Below are 16,512 nucleotides of genomic sequence, written 5' to 3'. Positions count from 1 at the left end.
ACAGGATTTTAAACCTCCAAGAACTGAGTGATGAGCAGAAAGTTTGGGGACCATTTTCTTAGGTAAATTCAGCATCTAAGAGAGACCTTGATAATTCAGCTGGCCAGAAAACACGTCTCCGTTTCTTTCTGCAGTTCACACGTACAAGATCAGTGTATTCACTGGAGATATCTATGGTGCTGGCACAGATGCTAACGTTTTCCTGAATATCTATGGAGATCTGGGGGACACAGGAGAGAGAAAACTCAGCAAATCTGAAACGAACTTCAACAAGTTTGAAAGAGGACAGGTACAAATGCAACGGGTTAATAACATTTTCCACAGTGTAGTCTTTAACCTAACAAGTCCATGACTGTCTTTATAGGCTGAGTTTTCCTATGAGGGATGAATTGATTGATTCCATTTACCATGTTCATTACCTCTTAAAATGCTTTGTACAGATTGTCAGCTGGGTATTATAACTGACAGGCACTGCAGCAAATGGGTAGATGTTTCTGTGAAGTCTCCAACAGACAAATTGTGAGCTTGGTCCACAGAAACTCTCTTGAATTTTTAGCTGCGGATTTTGGAGCACACAAAACATGAAGTGTCTCATTCCCACAGCCTCTGTGCAATTGATTTGCATGTGCATAGTATGTATCGTAATTCACTGCAAAGCATGAAAAATCAATGGGACCTAAACTGTGGCTGTATTTGACAGAAGCGGTACTCTGTGGTCCGCCCATGAGTTTCATTCGCAGCCTCATGAGGAGATACTAAGATATAATGGTGGCAAAGATTGTCTTATCTGGATTGTCTGTATGAATCTAACTGGATTGGAAAGGGAAGTCTTACTTAGACTTAAAAATCAGGATGTAAAATTCGAGGAATTCAGTATTGTAATTCGTTGTAAAAGCAACATTTACTGCAGTCCCCTTCATAGCAGAAGCACGCTTCAAAATGCTTCCCTGCAGGACAGTTTTAGTGTACAGATATGCCTCTATAGAGTGCTGCAAAGCTTTTCACCAAGCACCATCATGTGAGACGGAATTTAAACACATATTTTCCTCTGTAGTCTCTATTTGCTTTTGTCAGGTAGATGATCTGTGAGAGCTCATTAACAGAAATAACTGCTGTTGAACATCCTGCAGGAGGATACGTTTACTATACAGGCTGTGGACCTTGGGATTTTGTACAAGATCAAGATTCGTCACGACAATAGCATGTTCAGTCCTGATTGGTTCCTGGAAAAAGTAGAGATCCTGGATGAGACCACAGAGGAATCGTTCATTTTCCTGTGTGAGCGCTGGCTTTCTAAAAAGAAAGAGGACAAAAAGATAGAGCGTACACTTTATGAACAGGTATGGTTATGGCTCAAAGATGTGATCCCAACCCGCTGCTACTGATGAAAATAAAGTGATTGAATATCTGGTTGAAGTCCGAGACAGCTCATTAGGGATTTAGGTTTTTCTGGCTTGTCCAAAATGAACCTGTGATTTTCAGACAAGTGCTGAAAGTATGGTCACTGTCTGTCTGGTATCACTAGCTCTGTAATTTGCAATTTCAACAGAGAAATCAAGGTGTCTAAATGAAACTCTTCAGCTGAGAGTCAAACTACCTTGCTGATGCACAGTACAGTGTATTTCCCTGCTGGTCTACTTGCTCTGGCCACAAAGTATATTAGATATAAGTCTCAGTATTCGAAGTCCTCAGTCTGAAATATTGGGTCCTTTGACTTCATCCTCATTGAACTGAATGGGTTTATCTTTTCAGCAACTTCTTCCACCAGTGCCAAACATAAAAAAACTGGTTTCTTTACTACCACTCAAAGCACTGAACGATTTTTAGTGAAATGCCCTCTCTACTTGCACATTCTCTGTGGTTTTATCAGGGTAATATAGCTAGTTGGAATTCAAGGTACGTGCTCTAATTAAAATTAGCAAAGAAGGTTAATAGACCTCTTCTGCTTCTATCCAGCGAGGCATAATAAAGCAGCTGATTATAAGTCCATTGTATTTAAGGAGTCCACTTTGCAAAATACAGTGACATTTTAATTGACAGTTACCACTAAGATTATCATCAATGAAATTGGGCCAGACTCATCCTGAATATAATAGAGTGGATGTAAGAAGAGTTACACCATGGATGGGTATTGCCATATGCCCCCTCGTAAGAGCATAGCAGACAATGTTATGAATTCTTGCGGTCATGCTTACCCTGCTACTCATATTAATTCATAATGACAAAAAGCTAATCACTTTTTTTTCTTTTAATTATGTGACTGTGTGGTAAGGTACTCCTCAAGTAGAATAGATGTTTCATACCATTCAGCTTTGCAGTACTCTCCCTCTTACACTCTTTAACTGGCACCAGGTCAATCAGTCTGGCACCACAGTGTGTGCCCTGATAAGCAAATCTGGCACTGTCCCATCCATCTAAATTTTCTGTGGCTATTGCTCACACAGGCAGCAGAGAAAAGTGACAACATACCGTTAAAATCCGTTAGATCCGTTATATTTTCGTTTATTCTAACATGCATCCAAAATGGCCTGTCATGGTTACCAGTGAAGTAAATGAATGGCCTGCAGTAAATTACAAGTCACACTTATGTGAGCTATGCTGAGCAGAAAGCTACCTGGGGAACTACAGGGATTTCTTCTCATGTTGTTCTTGGAGGCACGTGGGAGCTGACAACACTTGAGCACTCAACCTCATTACCCTCCCATGCATGCCTTCCAACTAGAGCTATGACGGTGAACGAAACAGCCTGGATGGCTTGTCTCTCAGCCTGTCGAGTCAGGATAGCAACACAAACCTGAAGGAGACGAAAAAATCCAGCTTGGTCAAGGCGGCAGAAGAAGGATCACGTGAGTGAGCACTGTGTTTGCATGCATGCATGCATGTGTTCTTGGCTTTCAGTTCTTAAGAGGTTGCGTCCATCCTGATGAAGAGAAAGGAGAGGCAGAAAAGCAGATTGCTTTTCTTCACCTTGTGCTGTTACCACTTTGGGAAAGGCTGGATCAGTCCTTGTCTTTCTGTGTTTGTTGCTTTTCCTGTAGCTCTCCGACCCTCACAGTGGAATAAGCCATGAAGTTCACAGCAACTTCAGTGTTTCCAACCCTCTTCTTTCTCTCCTGTGGAAATTTGTGATGCTGTAGCTTGTCAGATTAAATTCTCTGTTGCTAGCAGACATAAGTTCTCCAAACAGTGTGGTGCTTTGGACAATGTGACAATATCTTTAGGTAGGTGGTTGTTCAAGGGTATGCTGTTATCTGCTGCGGTGAGGTAAAATGCACAGGGCACCTCTACACGCATCTACAATCCTAAATCATGTCCCTTAGATAACTAAAGTTAGATGAGTGCATCCACACCACCAAATGTGGAAAAGGAGCTAGTCAACAACATCCATAAGGCCTCCTCAGAATGAAACCCACTGACCTGAAGAACCATACTCCCTCTTCCTCCTCCTCTGCCAGCAACTGCATTGCAAACACCACTTCAGAGGTGGGGAGAAGTGACAATACCCTCTGAACAGCAGGGTCTGATGGAGTTAAGGGAAGAATTTATGCAAGTTTTATATAATTTTGTCTGAAGTGTCCTTCAAAGGATCCAAAGCTCTTTGGAGTGAGAGGGACTGTAGTCACACATGCTATCACCAAAAGAGCCTCTTTTGGATTACCAGAGGCTCTTTTCCACATGATTCCTTAAAGTAGCTTTTGTTGCTGATATCAGCCTTTTTTTTCCTCCTATATCTCTTTGATGTACTCAAGATGATGTTTCATGTAGCATATTAGATCTGAATTACCAAAGAAGGCTTTGAATTTCCAGAGACCTTATTTGCCATGCTGAAGCCATGTCCTCTTTTCAGGATCAGGCTGGCAGTGCGTCATCACTGAGGATGTTTGTTTAATATGAATTTAAATATGATTTATTTTGGAACACTTCAGTTTTTTCCTTACAACATGTAGCTGCATCACAGCAGCTATGGGGTTGGGAGAGGATTGGGATATGGGGACCTGAGCAAGAGCAAAGATAAGTCTCTCAGCTCTCAGAAATCAAGCTTCAACTGGGAGCGCTCAGGTGAATTTGTTGTTTTCCATAAGGTGGATTGTCTTAAAATTTGACAGAAGAAGAGGGTCTGCAAATGCTGTCACTGAAAGACAAGGAGTCCATGAACTCTGGACCGAGGTTCTTGCTCAAATAACTGATCGAAACAGTTGATGGCTCTAGCTTAGTGTTTCATCTTTAGGCTCTGGTTCCTGAGACAAAGCAAAGCCGAATATAAAAGAAAAATCTGTTTCTGGATTGCAGGTTATAAGAAGTGAAATATGCTGGATGTTGTCTGCAAAAGCCAACTTTCGTGCAGGGAGGCTAGTCTTGCTCAGCTCTGTCTGATATGAAGTGGGAGAGTTGTGCAGGTTTTGTTTCTGTCCTGGCTGTGAATGAAGCCTGCTAAACAGTGTCCATCAGCTGAAGCCAACCTTTGTGGAAACCTTCCCAGGTCCATTAATATTGCCTTATAACTTCATTACCACACAGGCTTTTTTTCTCTGTATTTATGTACCATTTGGTTAACCACCTCTGTGTTCCAGGACAATGACTTATCATCCGAATTGCAGCTATGGTTCGTTGTCATCCTAGCTGGGATCTTTTAACTTTAGATTAAGATTTTGGATGTATGGTTAAGATACTGTGTTGTAACAAGTAGTTGGGCAGCTTCTGAGTCATGTTGCTGCCTATATGTGTGCTCTTAGCCCACAGCAAGTGCAAAATAATTAAATTTATCTTAAACTTCCATAGTAAACCAAAAGTAAAATGATGTAATTGGGCTTAGGGTTTCAAGGTATCTTTCACTAACATGGTCCTGGGGAACTCACACAAATGGTTACTGCACCTCAGCTGATGTCCGGTAGCTTGCTGTGATGTGATACCTGGGTTGCATGCCCCACGCCTTCAAGTTGTGAAGCAGACATAACACTGAACGTTGCTTAACCTGGTCTGCAAACCATGTGCCTCAGGGCAATCCTTCTTTTGTAAGCCCATATTGTGCTCAAATGAAAAATAAGTGATTCCCATGTTCCTTGTGATATTACTTCTGTGGTGAGACGATGGATAACATCTGCCATGTTGGCTTTCTGTGTAGTTTCACAAATAATGGGTAAAACATCAGCATCTCCCGTGAGAACCCATCTCCAGCAGAGCTGGGATAGTTCCCATCATCCACTTTGTGCCAGGGTGGTCTTTCTTCTCCGAGTCCTGGAACTTGTCATCACCACTCTCTCTGTTGCAGTGACATGACCTCGTTAAGGAAACTTCGTCTTGAAGGAATGTCAGATAAGACAGACTATGTGAGCCAGACAGCCACCTCCTGAGCTGGATAAACAGGCAGATGTTAATTAGTTTATTAGGGGAAGTGGTACAGGGAGGTGCCTGGGGAAGGGAGCGCAGATCTGTCTCTCCCGTGTTGAGATGGCCAATACCTCCGAGGGGCAGGAGGAGATGTGAAGATGGAGCACAGAGGAAAATCCTGTTGACTAGGAACCTGCTTGGGTCTGAACCGGGAACCCTGCTCCATGCTGGAAGGGAGTGCTGGAGGTGGTGCGGTCTACAGCCTTAACGTAGGGATGTAAACTCAAAACCCTTTGAGGGGGGCAGCCTGAACTCTGCGCAGGGACTCAAGGAAACGGGGCAAAGAGGGATGGGCTGGAGGACCTGTGGTGTCCTGCTGTGGCCACGTACCTCAGGTTTTGCATTCTCCCGTGTTTGAAGAAGTAGAACTATGGAGTCCCAGAGAAATAGGGAGACAATGAAGAGGGGAGATAGATAAAAAAATTAAAGGATCACTTTTCTAGTTTTTAGAGGAAAGAACAGCAGTGTTGTCTGGTAGCAAACTACTCTGTGTCTCTTTATGCATTATTTAAAGTGGGAAATGATAAAAATTTCTCATAGTTCTCATTCCTTATATAGGTGTTTCAAGTACTTTGGCTTGAGGATGCAGCATCAGTTGGAAATGCTGGTAGTACTGTGAACTTAACTTGTCACAGAAGAACAGGGTAAAAACTGCATAAAGGAAAATTTTGTCCCTATTCATAATATACTTTAAAAGAGGAGCCTGGAGCTGTTCTAAACATAACCTCCCAACATATTCTTATAAAATCTGTCTTGCCTACAGCTAAGCCCTTTCTCCTGCTAATACCAGCAGCTCCAAAGGTTATTTTGTGAAGAAAGCACTGATGTGCACACTGAAATGTAAATGATGCCAGAAAGGGGAGAACAAGTCTTGCCTAATCATCAGTTCATTTTGTGTTGGTACACAAAATCCTCAAACTGGGGCTGAATGTATCTCTATGGATTCTGCTCTGTCCAGACGCAAGAACAGATTTGGTCAGCACGATTTCATGCCTTCCCTGATATTGCATGCATATTCTGAGCTTGATGTGAGTTTCTAGTCCAACCCCCACCCCAAAAACGTTGTTAGTCTTCATAAAGCAAAATTAGATGTCAATCCCGGATGATTTGAAAGCCAACCAAGCTTTTTGTCAAGGTTTATAAACTTTTTTTATCTAAATCAAAAAAGCAATGATGAAGCCAGGCTGATTTTCAAGTCTATGACAAGGCAAGTTTCAGAGTTCCATGTCTTGTCAGAACAGTTTGAGCAGCCCTGCACAAATGTTCTGAGAAATCAAACGAGTATTCAGCATCTAATTCTGCACTGCCTGCTCGGCTTACCCAAATGAGCTTTTGGAAAACACTTGAAAAGCAGTCTGGCACTTCCTCCCTTTTAACAGCTAAACTGATATTTCTGAAAACCACAGAAAAACCTTCTAGGTCCCAAGACTCGGCCTGAAGGTTTTTCTCCTAATCAATATTACGATGCAATGTGTAAAACTATTGAGTGACCTACCTTTAATATAAGGACTGTTCATAGTTTTCCTCTATTTGCAAAGGGGTGCTGAAACCCTGAGCTGCCCCATAGATCACAGCAATCGAATGAAGCACAAAGGAGAACATTTGCAGCTGTACTGGGACGTTCAGTCAGTGATGGTTTACCTTAGAGTCAGCACAGATTTATTTGCCTTTATTGAACGGTGAGAGTAAGATGGTGTTGGTCTAATAGCCCTTTTAAGATTTAGGTGTTCAGTCTCATCTTCAGGAAGGTCTCTTGGTGTCAACAAGGATTCAAATCCTCTGCTGTTCTGCAATCTATTAGGGAGGAACCTGGACTTATAGCCTCCTTGCAGTCAGTAGGGTTCTCAGGGGAAATTAACCCTTGCAGAATTCAGCCCCAAGTCTGTATGGGAAAGTAGTCTCCCACGCACTTTTGTAGCCCAAGGCAGCATGTGGTTCCCTTCTCTGAATGAGTTCAATGGGGTGTGAACCCATTTGGCATGCACAACTGCTCTCTCTGATGGGATGAGTCCCTGGTTTTCTGAAGTCTCATGGAAATGCGTATGTGTGGGCTTTCTGATGATTAAACCTCTGTTTTTTGCAGTGATCCCATACCACATTACTGTCACGACGGGCATAGAATTTGACTCCAGCACCGATAGCCGAGTGTACATCATCATCATGGGTCCTCAGAAAGTGCAGACGGAGAGGCTGTGGCTGGATCTCCCAGAAGGAAAAGACGAGTTCGCAGATGGCTCTGTAGAGAAATTCTCTGTTTGGGGATTAGAAGTTGGAGAGATCAAAAAAGTGGAGGTACTTTGTGAATGCAGTGCAAGCACTGGAGGCATATGAAATACATTGCCAGAGAGAGCACGTGTTCCTGTTATTCTCGGCAGTGACAGAAAAGCACTTGGGTCTAAACAGAATGTAAACAAGGATGTGTTAATGAGCTTTCACATGTGTCTGAATGTGAAAATAAGTACACTTTACATTTCACAAAACCAAGATCCTTGGAAGGCAGAAGGTAATTTTGAACTATAAGGAAGTTGTAACTTGTCCTGGTTTTGTCCCATCTCTGGCACTTTTTTTTTCTTAGTCAAGCTCTGTTATTTATTAACAGATGCAGTGAAGGTTCCCAGGATGCAATCCGCCATCGGTCTTTTTCCTAGCTGATTTTTACAGTGCTTCCAGTTGGGTTTCATAAATTGTGCCTGCAGTAAGAAACACATCTTGTATAATTTTCTAGCTAAACATGAAAATTGTTTTCACAGCTTGGAGGACCTAGGCTTAGAGAAGAAAATTAATCATCATTCATAAGTAACGTACACAAATAGATTTCAGCACAGGAATCATTTTTTCTGCTATGGCTCAGGGAGACAGAATTTGCATAGACTTTCCATCACTGAGCTAAAACTTCATATGAATCTTCCAGCGCATTTGTGTACATCATTCTTATTTCATATGGCAGTTCCATCTCCTGAAAGCCTGCTTCTGCCCCTAAGAGCTGAGAACTTGCAGCATCTGAGGACTTCAGGAGCCTATTTAATTTTGTTTTTACCCACTGCCATGTGTTGCAGTAAACCTACTTGTTGGTGCACCTTTGTATATTCAGAGGGAGACGAGTGAAATAAATATGAAGGGAGAAATCCTAACTAATTGAAAACATCTTTGAAGTTGTGTGTCCTTTTGCAACAGCTGATTACTAAAGCACTCCCATTACCTTTCATTCAAGCGATGGATTCTGACACCTTGAGTAGTATCCATGTTAGATTTGAGTTTATTATCAAGCCATTTTCTTTATGCACTTTTAGTGCCTGGATATTATTAGTATTAGTGGCACTTTCTATCTACCCATCTGTAGGTCAAACTTTGAAAGTGAAGCAAGTACATAATTCCTTCTCTTCCGGACTGTGTGGACATGGAAACAGCCGTGGGCTGGGACAGAGAGGGAGGAAAAAACTCAGTGTCAGAGAGACGGAAGGACCTGGGGGAAGAAAGAAATGGAAATGGACACTGGAAAAGAGATGGCAAGTAGGGTAAGGAAGGGGCAGAGAATAGGATAAAGTAGGAGCAGATACTTGGAAATGGACAGAAGCAAGGAAAATAAATAATTTGAAAATAATTACAAATGGGAGAGAAGAGAAGAGAAAAGGTTGCAAATGAAAGGCAGACAGTTAGAAAAAGAAATAACATATAACTTTCAAACTGGGTGCTGTTCTTCTGTCTGCTTTCAGCCCTATCCTCAGTGATCTCACCGGTCTGCTGCCTCAACTCTTGCTTGCTCTTTGCTTTTAGTTTGAAATCCCCCAGCTGGTGGCTGGAGGAACCATCTGCTACTGGCCTTCTGCCTTCCTTCATGCAGTGCCCTCTGCTTGGAAGGTCTCTCCTTGTTCGTCCATGTTCCAGCGATGACATCGATGTGCCAGTCTGCCAGGGTTGCCATGGAGTCAGTCCATATTTTCCTTGTAGAAAATTGCAGTGTTCAGGGACATTGCAGAAAATTGCTGGCTATTTACTTGGGAAAAGTGAGGAACAGTTCGTTCTCAGATTTGGCATTTGGTTGCCTCTGGAAGAAAGCAAGAAGTTCTGAATATGTGTTACCAAGTGAAAATAGCATAGCATGGGTATTAATTTTCCAGAAGCCCTCTGTATAACCTGGGCAGTAGACTTCAGCATTTAGTAGAATGGTAAGATTTTCAGTGTGATGCCACTTTTAGTTTGGTATTATTCTCCTGCTGCAAATATACAGTAGTGAAAGCAGAAACAGTGGAACATGAAGTAATTTGAAACGGGCCCATTTATACCTGTCTCGTAAGACTACAGATACAATATTTATTACTGATGTACTTTAATAGACATGCTGACATGGAAATTAATAATTCAAGTTATTTGGTACAGGCATTTTATACTGTGTTCTTAAAACAAGTTTTAATATTTCTTCTCCTAATGAATGAAAGCATCTCTGTTCCTAGACTGCTGTTGCTGCAGAGAGACACAGGTATAGCCAGAAGAGTCCTGCATTGGTCTGCATTTCTAAACCACTTCTGGTTCAGAGCCTTTCTCCATCACAAGCACATAGTGTGATAGAGTGTAGAGTGTTGCAAGGTCAGTCCCTCGCTGATTAGGGACCCGATCCTGGAAGACCATCAGATCTCTCCCCCCCCCCCCCACCCCCCCCCCCCCATAGCATTCAGTTTCAGTGTGATAGTGAGCTGCCCAGTGCAATTTATGCATCTTGGTCTTGGTGGTGGGAAGAACTCATCACTCAAGGACAGTGGGAATGAGTTACAAAGATTTTCAAACAGCTCGAGGATCTAGGTGACTTTGACATTCTGTCGTTCTAACTCAATTCAAACATCTCAGTCCAAACAACTTGTGGTATTGGTATGCACATCCAGGTTGTGCTGCTGGTGTGGCCATGGCTTTGGATCATTCACTCTACTGGCATGGTCTGTCTAATCACACAGAATCACAGCATGATAGGGGTTGGAAGGGACCTCTGTGGGTCATTTAATGCAACCCCCCTGCCAAAGCAGGGTCACCTAGAACAGGCTGCACAGGACCTTGTCCAGGCGGGGCTTGAATATCTCCAGAGAAGGAGACTCCACCACCTCCCTGGGCAGCCTGTTCCAGGGCTCTGTCACCCTCAGAGGGAAGAAGTTCTTCCTCGTGTTCAGCTGGAACTTCCTCTGCTTCAGTCTGTGCCTGTTGCCCCTTGTCCTGTCGCTGGGCACCACTGGAAAGAGTCTGGCCCCGTCCTCCTGACACCCACCCTTCAGATATTTATAGGCGTTTCTAAGGTCCCCTCACAGCCTTCTCTTCTCCAGGCTGAACAAGCCCAACTCCCTCACCCTTTCCTGGTAGGAGAGATGCTCCAGTCCCCTCATCATCATTTGCTTGGAATTGAAAGAGAAACCCTGGTGCTTTTCTCTAAAAAACCAGTCATAGGGAAGTCTCAGCACTGGACGAGTTTATCCCAGAATTAACAACATCGTTCTGGAGGGCCTTGGAAATCTTCTTGTATGCAGGTTCTCCAAGGCAACTGGATGTGCAGGACACCTTCTTCTGGCCAGTCACTGATACCAAAGGAGTTCAAGGTTGCTGTGAAAATCTGGTACCTAGCAACGTCTTGGAATGGTGCTTTGGGAGGGGGCTGTAACAAACAAAAAGAGCAGCCGACTTCAGTGGGCCCATCGGGGTTTTCCCTTTAGCTGCTTTGTTCCTGTATCACTGCAGAGCCATTGCCCTGAACTTTCCCCGACATCTCATCTGCACCCTCCTGCAACAGGTCTCAAGAGACTGGGTTCAGACTCTCAGAGGGGCTTCACATTTGGAGAAGGGTGGCCAGGCTGGCAGAGAGGGGATAGAAAGGCAAGTGTTATATTCCCATTCACCTCACACCCCAGGAATCTGAGAATTAATGCATCCATTGTAGACTTGAATTTCCCTAGTGGTTAACTCTAATTTTCTGCAGCTGCACAGACATTAGTCTAGCAATAATACTCCTAATAACAGTGATGGCTGAGACAGTCAGATAAAAAAGATCACTTGGGTTTTGGAAAAAAAAAAAGATACCACAGATATATCACCCTACATGAACCTGTTATTAAAAATTATTTTCTGGGCAACCCTAAATATCCTAATAGTTTAAAAACAAAAACAGTGAGAGTTAAGGGCCTCATTTCCCTAGCGACAACACAACCAATACTTGCTCTGAAAATAATGAACTGTAGGTAGCTCCTTTATTCAGCCTTTTATGTACAGAGAGCTCATTGGCATGACTGGCTGACTGAGTTTCATACATCAGCTGGGATACATAATTTTGCTTAGAAGTCTGCCCTGGGATGAATTACCCATGTTCTTTAAGGGAGGCACAAGCAGTTTCTTGAAGAATTTTGCACCACTGGTGTCCTTCTGCTGTTGATACACCTGTAGGAGCATTGCTTGTTGCTCTTTGTGGCCCTTGCCAGACTTAGCTCCAGGTGGGCTTTGGCTTTCCTAACCTCACCCCTGCACACATGGGCAGTGCCTCTGTGTTTGTCCTGGTTCTATGTCCCTGCTGACACATCTAGTATTCTTCCTTTTTCCTTTTAAGTTTTGTCAGGACCCACTTGTTCACCCATGTAAGCTTCCTGCCAGTCTTGCATGACTTCCTGCTCTCCAGGATGGACCACACTTCAGCTTGGAGGAGGTGGTCCTTGAAATTCAACCAGCTACAGATGTAAGATCCATCTGTTGGCTCTATACACAGACAGAACTTCTGCAGTTTAAGGTGTTGGGAAGCAGAGAAACAGCCTGATACATACAGTTGACTTAGATCTGGTTTTGTGAGGGAAGGAGCGCGTGCCTAGCTGCACCTTTTGTCTTGGTTGTGAAGCTTTGGATAGTCACTTCTAAGTGTTGCAATAGCAGTGGAAGGCATTGGAAAGAAGAAGAAATGGGTCTGCAGATGTCAGCAAACTAGCAGATAGAGGTCAATGGAGCAGAAGTAGAGTAGTAACAGTCTGGACTTGTTTTCATGTAGGTCAGTCCAGTCTACCTTGCTTACTTTTGGGACTGGCAGTGTCCTGCCTACCCCACTGCTCGGCAGCTGATGACCTGAGCTTCCTTGCCCACACCAGCTGCCATGTACACTGATGCCTTGCCTGTTGGGCAAAAATGGCAGACTCTGTTTCACTGTGAAAGTAGTTTGTGTGACGACGTACGTATCATCATTCTGAGTCTTCTTCCCTGGTTAAAGCACCCAGACTTGGTCTCTCCTCTGAAGAAATCCCCTTTAACCAGCAGGTGTTTTCTCACGGACTCTCCCAGGTGGGTCACGATGGTGCTACCCCTGAGAGCTGCTGGCTGCTGGAAGAGCTCACTGTCATCGTGCCCACAAAAGGCGTCATGTATAACTTTGTCTGTAAGTGCTGGCTGGCCAGAGACAAAGGTGATGGACTCACCTCACGAATCCTCAACATCCTGGATGCAGACTGTGTTAACATTGGCCTCAAGGTAGGCTCTAGCCTCATCTTGTGTCTTTAACTGTTGCATGGACCTGTGCTGATATAGGTTATGTGTCAGCAGTTCTCGTGCTTTGACTTCTGCATGTGGTTTGAGCCTTTTATTTGCAGTGGGTTTCTTTGTCATTTCTTCAGCAAAATCTTTAGGAATGTTTTACTTTCTTTACCACTTAGTCCACGGTCTAATAATGGCTGGATGCAGCCATGGCATAGGCAGAGGACAGGGTAGGACAGGGTAGGTAGGAGACAGCTCAGCAGCATGGCCTCATTTTGTCACCACACCTGGGGAACCTGCAAGGTGAACATCTTGGTGTAATCTAACTCCATTGTGCCTTCTTTGAGGGGATATCTCCAACTCATCAAATGAGAGCAGGGGAGACATTTCAATCTCTGCATAGTGTGGCTACACATCAGCTTTTCTAATATGGGATATGGAAACTGATTTCATTTAGGAACTAATAATAATTGGAAGGTGTTGAAACATGGACACATTTGTAAGCTTGATCTTTGAAATGAATAACTGATTAAAGTTGATTAAGCAATGAAAAAGCCTGTATAGTCTTTTCGTACGTATATATGAAATCTGAAGTAATGTGTCCTATGTTGTATTTCAACTAAGTACAAATTGGAAAGATGAGCTGTGTTGATTTTGGATGTAAGATTCACAATAGGCATCACAGCCTGTATAAATGGGATAATAATACTGTGTTTAATACCTGTATGGCAATTTAAAATCTCTATAGATATGTTTCTGTTTACAGTGAGGTTACACTTTCGTACAACATTAATTTTTCTTTATGTTGCTCTTGATTCCCAAACTACAGATATTCTCCTGAAATCTTTTTTGTTCCCCAGACACACAAAAGCATGATAACATTTTTAGCATCTGTGAAGGATTCAATAATCCAACACAGGTTTTGGTGGTAGAATTGACCGAAGAGGGAAAGTAAATTGCCTCAGACTGAATACTAAGGTTAAAACGTAGTCTCTTAAAAACTTCCCATCAGTTGTTTAACCTCCTGGATAAGGCTTCCAAACTCCTATCAATGAGCTGATGGCTTGCCCTTAGATTGAACTGGATGTTAATGAAAACTTACTTTCAGTCTTCCTTTAAAATATTATTTTCATAAGCATGCCAAAATTAGACACATCTAACTATGTTTTTTTCTATGATGCTGGGCCAGAAACTTGCTGAAAGGTTTGAAAGAAATCAGGGAAGTTGCTTGAGACATGAAATCAGAAGTGCGCATTTGGCTTTCTGATCAGTCTCCTAGTTGAGGGAATTAGGGACTGTTCCCTTGTAAATAGGTGTAGTTAGAAATGGAGTTTAATTATTTTTTTAGACTTCAAAGAAGACTAATACCTTTAATGGCTTTGGGAAAGTTAATGCTCTTTTGTTTTGCTTTTGCTTGATTCTTTCACATCGATACATACCCATTTCAATTTAATTTTCTTCTTGGCTTGATATTCCCTCTTTGTGTTTTAAACTGTGATTGCCTTCCCATACATAGAGAAACTAGTTAATGATGTCCACTACAGTCATTAAAAACCTTTAATGTGTTTGTAAAAGAATTCTTCTTCTCCCACCTACAGCAGATATGATGCTCTGCTGAAGTGCAGATGTAAAATGTGTACGGATGGATATGTGATCAACAGGTTACTTGGGACTGAACAAACATGAAAAATAGGTTTTTCCATGACAGTATTTCTTTGCACTGTTTATTTATGTGGCAATCACAATTCAGGCCCATAAAACTTGCCTAGCAGTGCACTATTTGAAATATGTTTTGTTGGGACTGTTTCTTGATATTCTTCTGCCTCTTAAATCCAGAGGTCTTGTTACCATAGGTACGATCTTGAAAGCATCTAAGTGGTGTAAATGTCTTAGTGCCACTGACAGCCACAGAGACTTGCACACTTTTGAAATATTTTATTCTGAATCTTATTATTCACATGTCAAGAGAAGAGAACAAAGTTAGGCTAATAAGGTGAAAATTATGCAAAACATCCTTTCACAAATTGGCATACCTTTAAAGTATGAGATCTGGGAACATTCTGTGTTTGATGCAGCAGTGTGCATTCCACTGAGAGACAGGATAGCTGCATTTTTTTCTGCTGTACAGAGCATTTGGATATATAGCCTTTACAACTGTTAGTGACTCTGGAATAAATGTTGCCCAGATGGACAGCGAATGCTTGGCAGAAACATTTTGCTGTCAAGGGAAAGAAAAAATTGCATCTTTGGGAGCTGTTTTTTAAAAATGGCAAAAGTTTGGTGCAGTACACAGGTCTGGAGTGCTGGGAGGTGGCTGGAGGCAGACGGCAGTAGCAGAGGGTTGGAGATCTACACACTGACGTGAGGGTTGTGACTCCTGTGGAGAAGCATTTTAGCAGGTCTTCATCACTCCCCAAGCATGTGCTTTTCACTATGAGTGTGCCTCTGTGTGAGTCTGTTATCTAGGCTGAGAAAAATCTGAAGAAAAAGTCATAAATGATGCAAACAGGAAGGTCCTGTAGCAAGTTGCCATCTCTAACTTTGCCTCTGAGCAGCATGGTGTGGAGACAACCCAAGAATCTGTGTTGTAACCATTTCTGTCAGAGAAGTAGATCTCCTGCAGAGCCTGTCTAGTATTGTGCCCAGGCTTTTGTGTGGGCTAAAATCAGCTGTTTGAATGAGATCTTCTGATTGTTTCAAATCCTCACCAGATCCTCTACGAAGTGACGGTTGTGACTGGAGACATCGAAAGCGGTGGTACTGATGCCAGTATTTTCATGACTGTCTTTGGATCCAATGGGAACACTGAGGAGATGCAGCTGGAAAAAAATGGAGACAGGTGCAGTAACTATGTCATTTTTGTTGGTTACAAGTGGAGTGATAACAGATTCTGGTGTCAAGTCAGGAAGCACTCAGGGCTCTGATCATGCTCCTACCGAAACACAAATATAAACTCCCATTGACTTTATAGATTCAGAAATGGGCCCCTTGTAAGTGTTATTATAATGTTTTTAGCAGAGTGGAGGAAAGGAGAGCACTGTGCAGCTAGGAGAATCATCTTTTGTCATTTGCAGAAGTTTTGTTTACCCCTGGCTTTAGAGAAGAGCATTGAGAACAAAAAATATTAATTTTAAAGTCTTGCATCAGCTCCAAAAGGAACTGTGGACATTGCATGAAACCACAGGTGCAATTTCTGAAAAATGCATCTTTGGTGGAAAAATAAGTAATTTAATTTAAAGATTGTTTAATGGGAAAACATGAGCAACTAAGTAACGAAAGAAAGACAAGCCAGCACACACATACCTGCCTTGAGAAGTGCCTGTGCTGGGAAGGTGCTGAGTCTCCTCTGTCTGCTCCTCTCGTTTTCTGAGCTGTCCAAACGTGACCCAGCTTGGTCCAGAAGCCGCGTGAGGGATGCCAGGGCCTGAGCTGCTAAGCTGAGGGCCTTGCTGAAAGTGGGCTTCTTAGCTTGGATTCTTTGCCACAATAATGTAACCGCGCAGATTTGGAACTCATCAGCAGCTGGCCCGGAAGGGACATACCACGACATCTGTCTGCCCAGATGTGGCCTTGTGGTGCAGAGAGATGGAAATGGGCCATGAGCTGCGCAGAATGCTGCACTGAGTGCTTGGATTTTACTAAAAA

At 42.8% G+C, this 16,512-nt stretch overlaps 1 protein-coding gene across 1 annotated transcript in view; it reads left to right on the top strand.

Moving 5' to 3' along the window:
- The window catches only part of LOXHD1 (lipoxygenase homology PLAT domains 1), a 75,838-nt gene that overhangs the window by 24,699 nt on the left and 34,627 nt on the right, over positions 1–16,512 (top strand). The window contains exons 13-18 of the mRNA XM_075411096.1: positions 135–289; positions 1,131–1,340; positions 2,723–2,846; positions 7,472–7,680; positions 12,679–12,864; positions 15,579–15,706. Coding sequence (XP_075267211.1) covers positions 135–289; positions 1,131–1,340; positions 2,723–2,846; positions 7,472–7,680; positions 12,679–12,864; positions 15,579–15,706 — 1,012 coding nt within the window. The remainder of the gene's footprint in view (positions 1–134; positions 290–1,130; positions 1,341–2,722; positions 2,847–7,471; positions 7,681–12,678; positions 12,865–15,578; positions 15,707–16,512) is intronic.

This window comes from Opisthocomus hoazin, chromosome Z (assembly GCF_030867145.1).
Source record: "Opisthocomus hoazin isolate bOpiHoa1 chromosome Z, bOpiHoa1.hap1, whole genome shotgun sequence".
Taxonomy (NCBI): Eukaryota; Metazoa; Chordata; class Aves; order Opisthocomiformes; family Opisthocomidae; genus Opisthocomus; species Opisthocomus hoazin.
The sequence above is the reverse complement of the archived record's forward strand: the minus strand, read 5'-3'. Positions and strand labels throughout refer to the sequence as shown.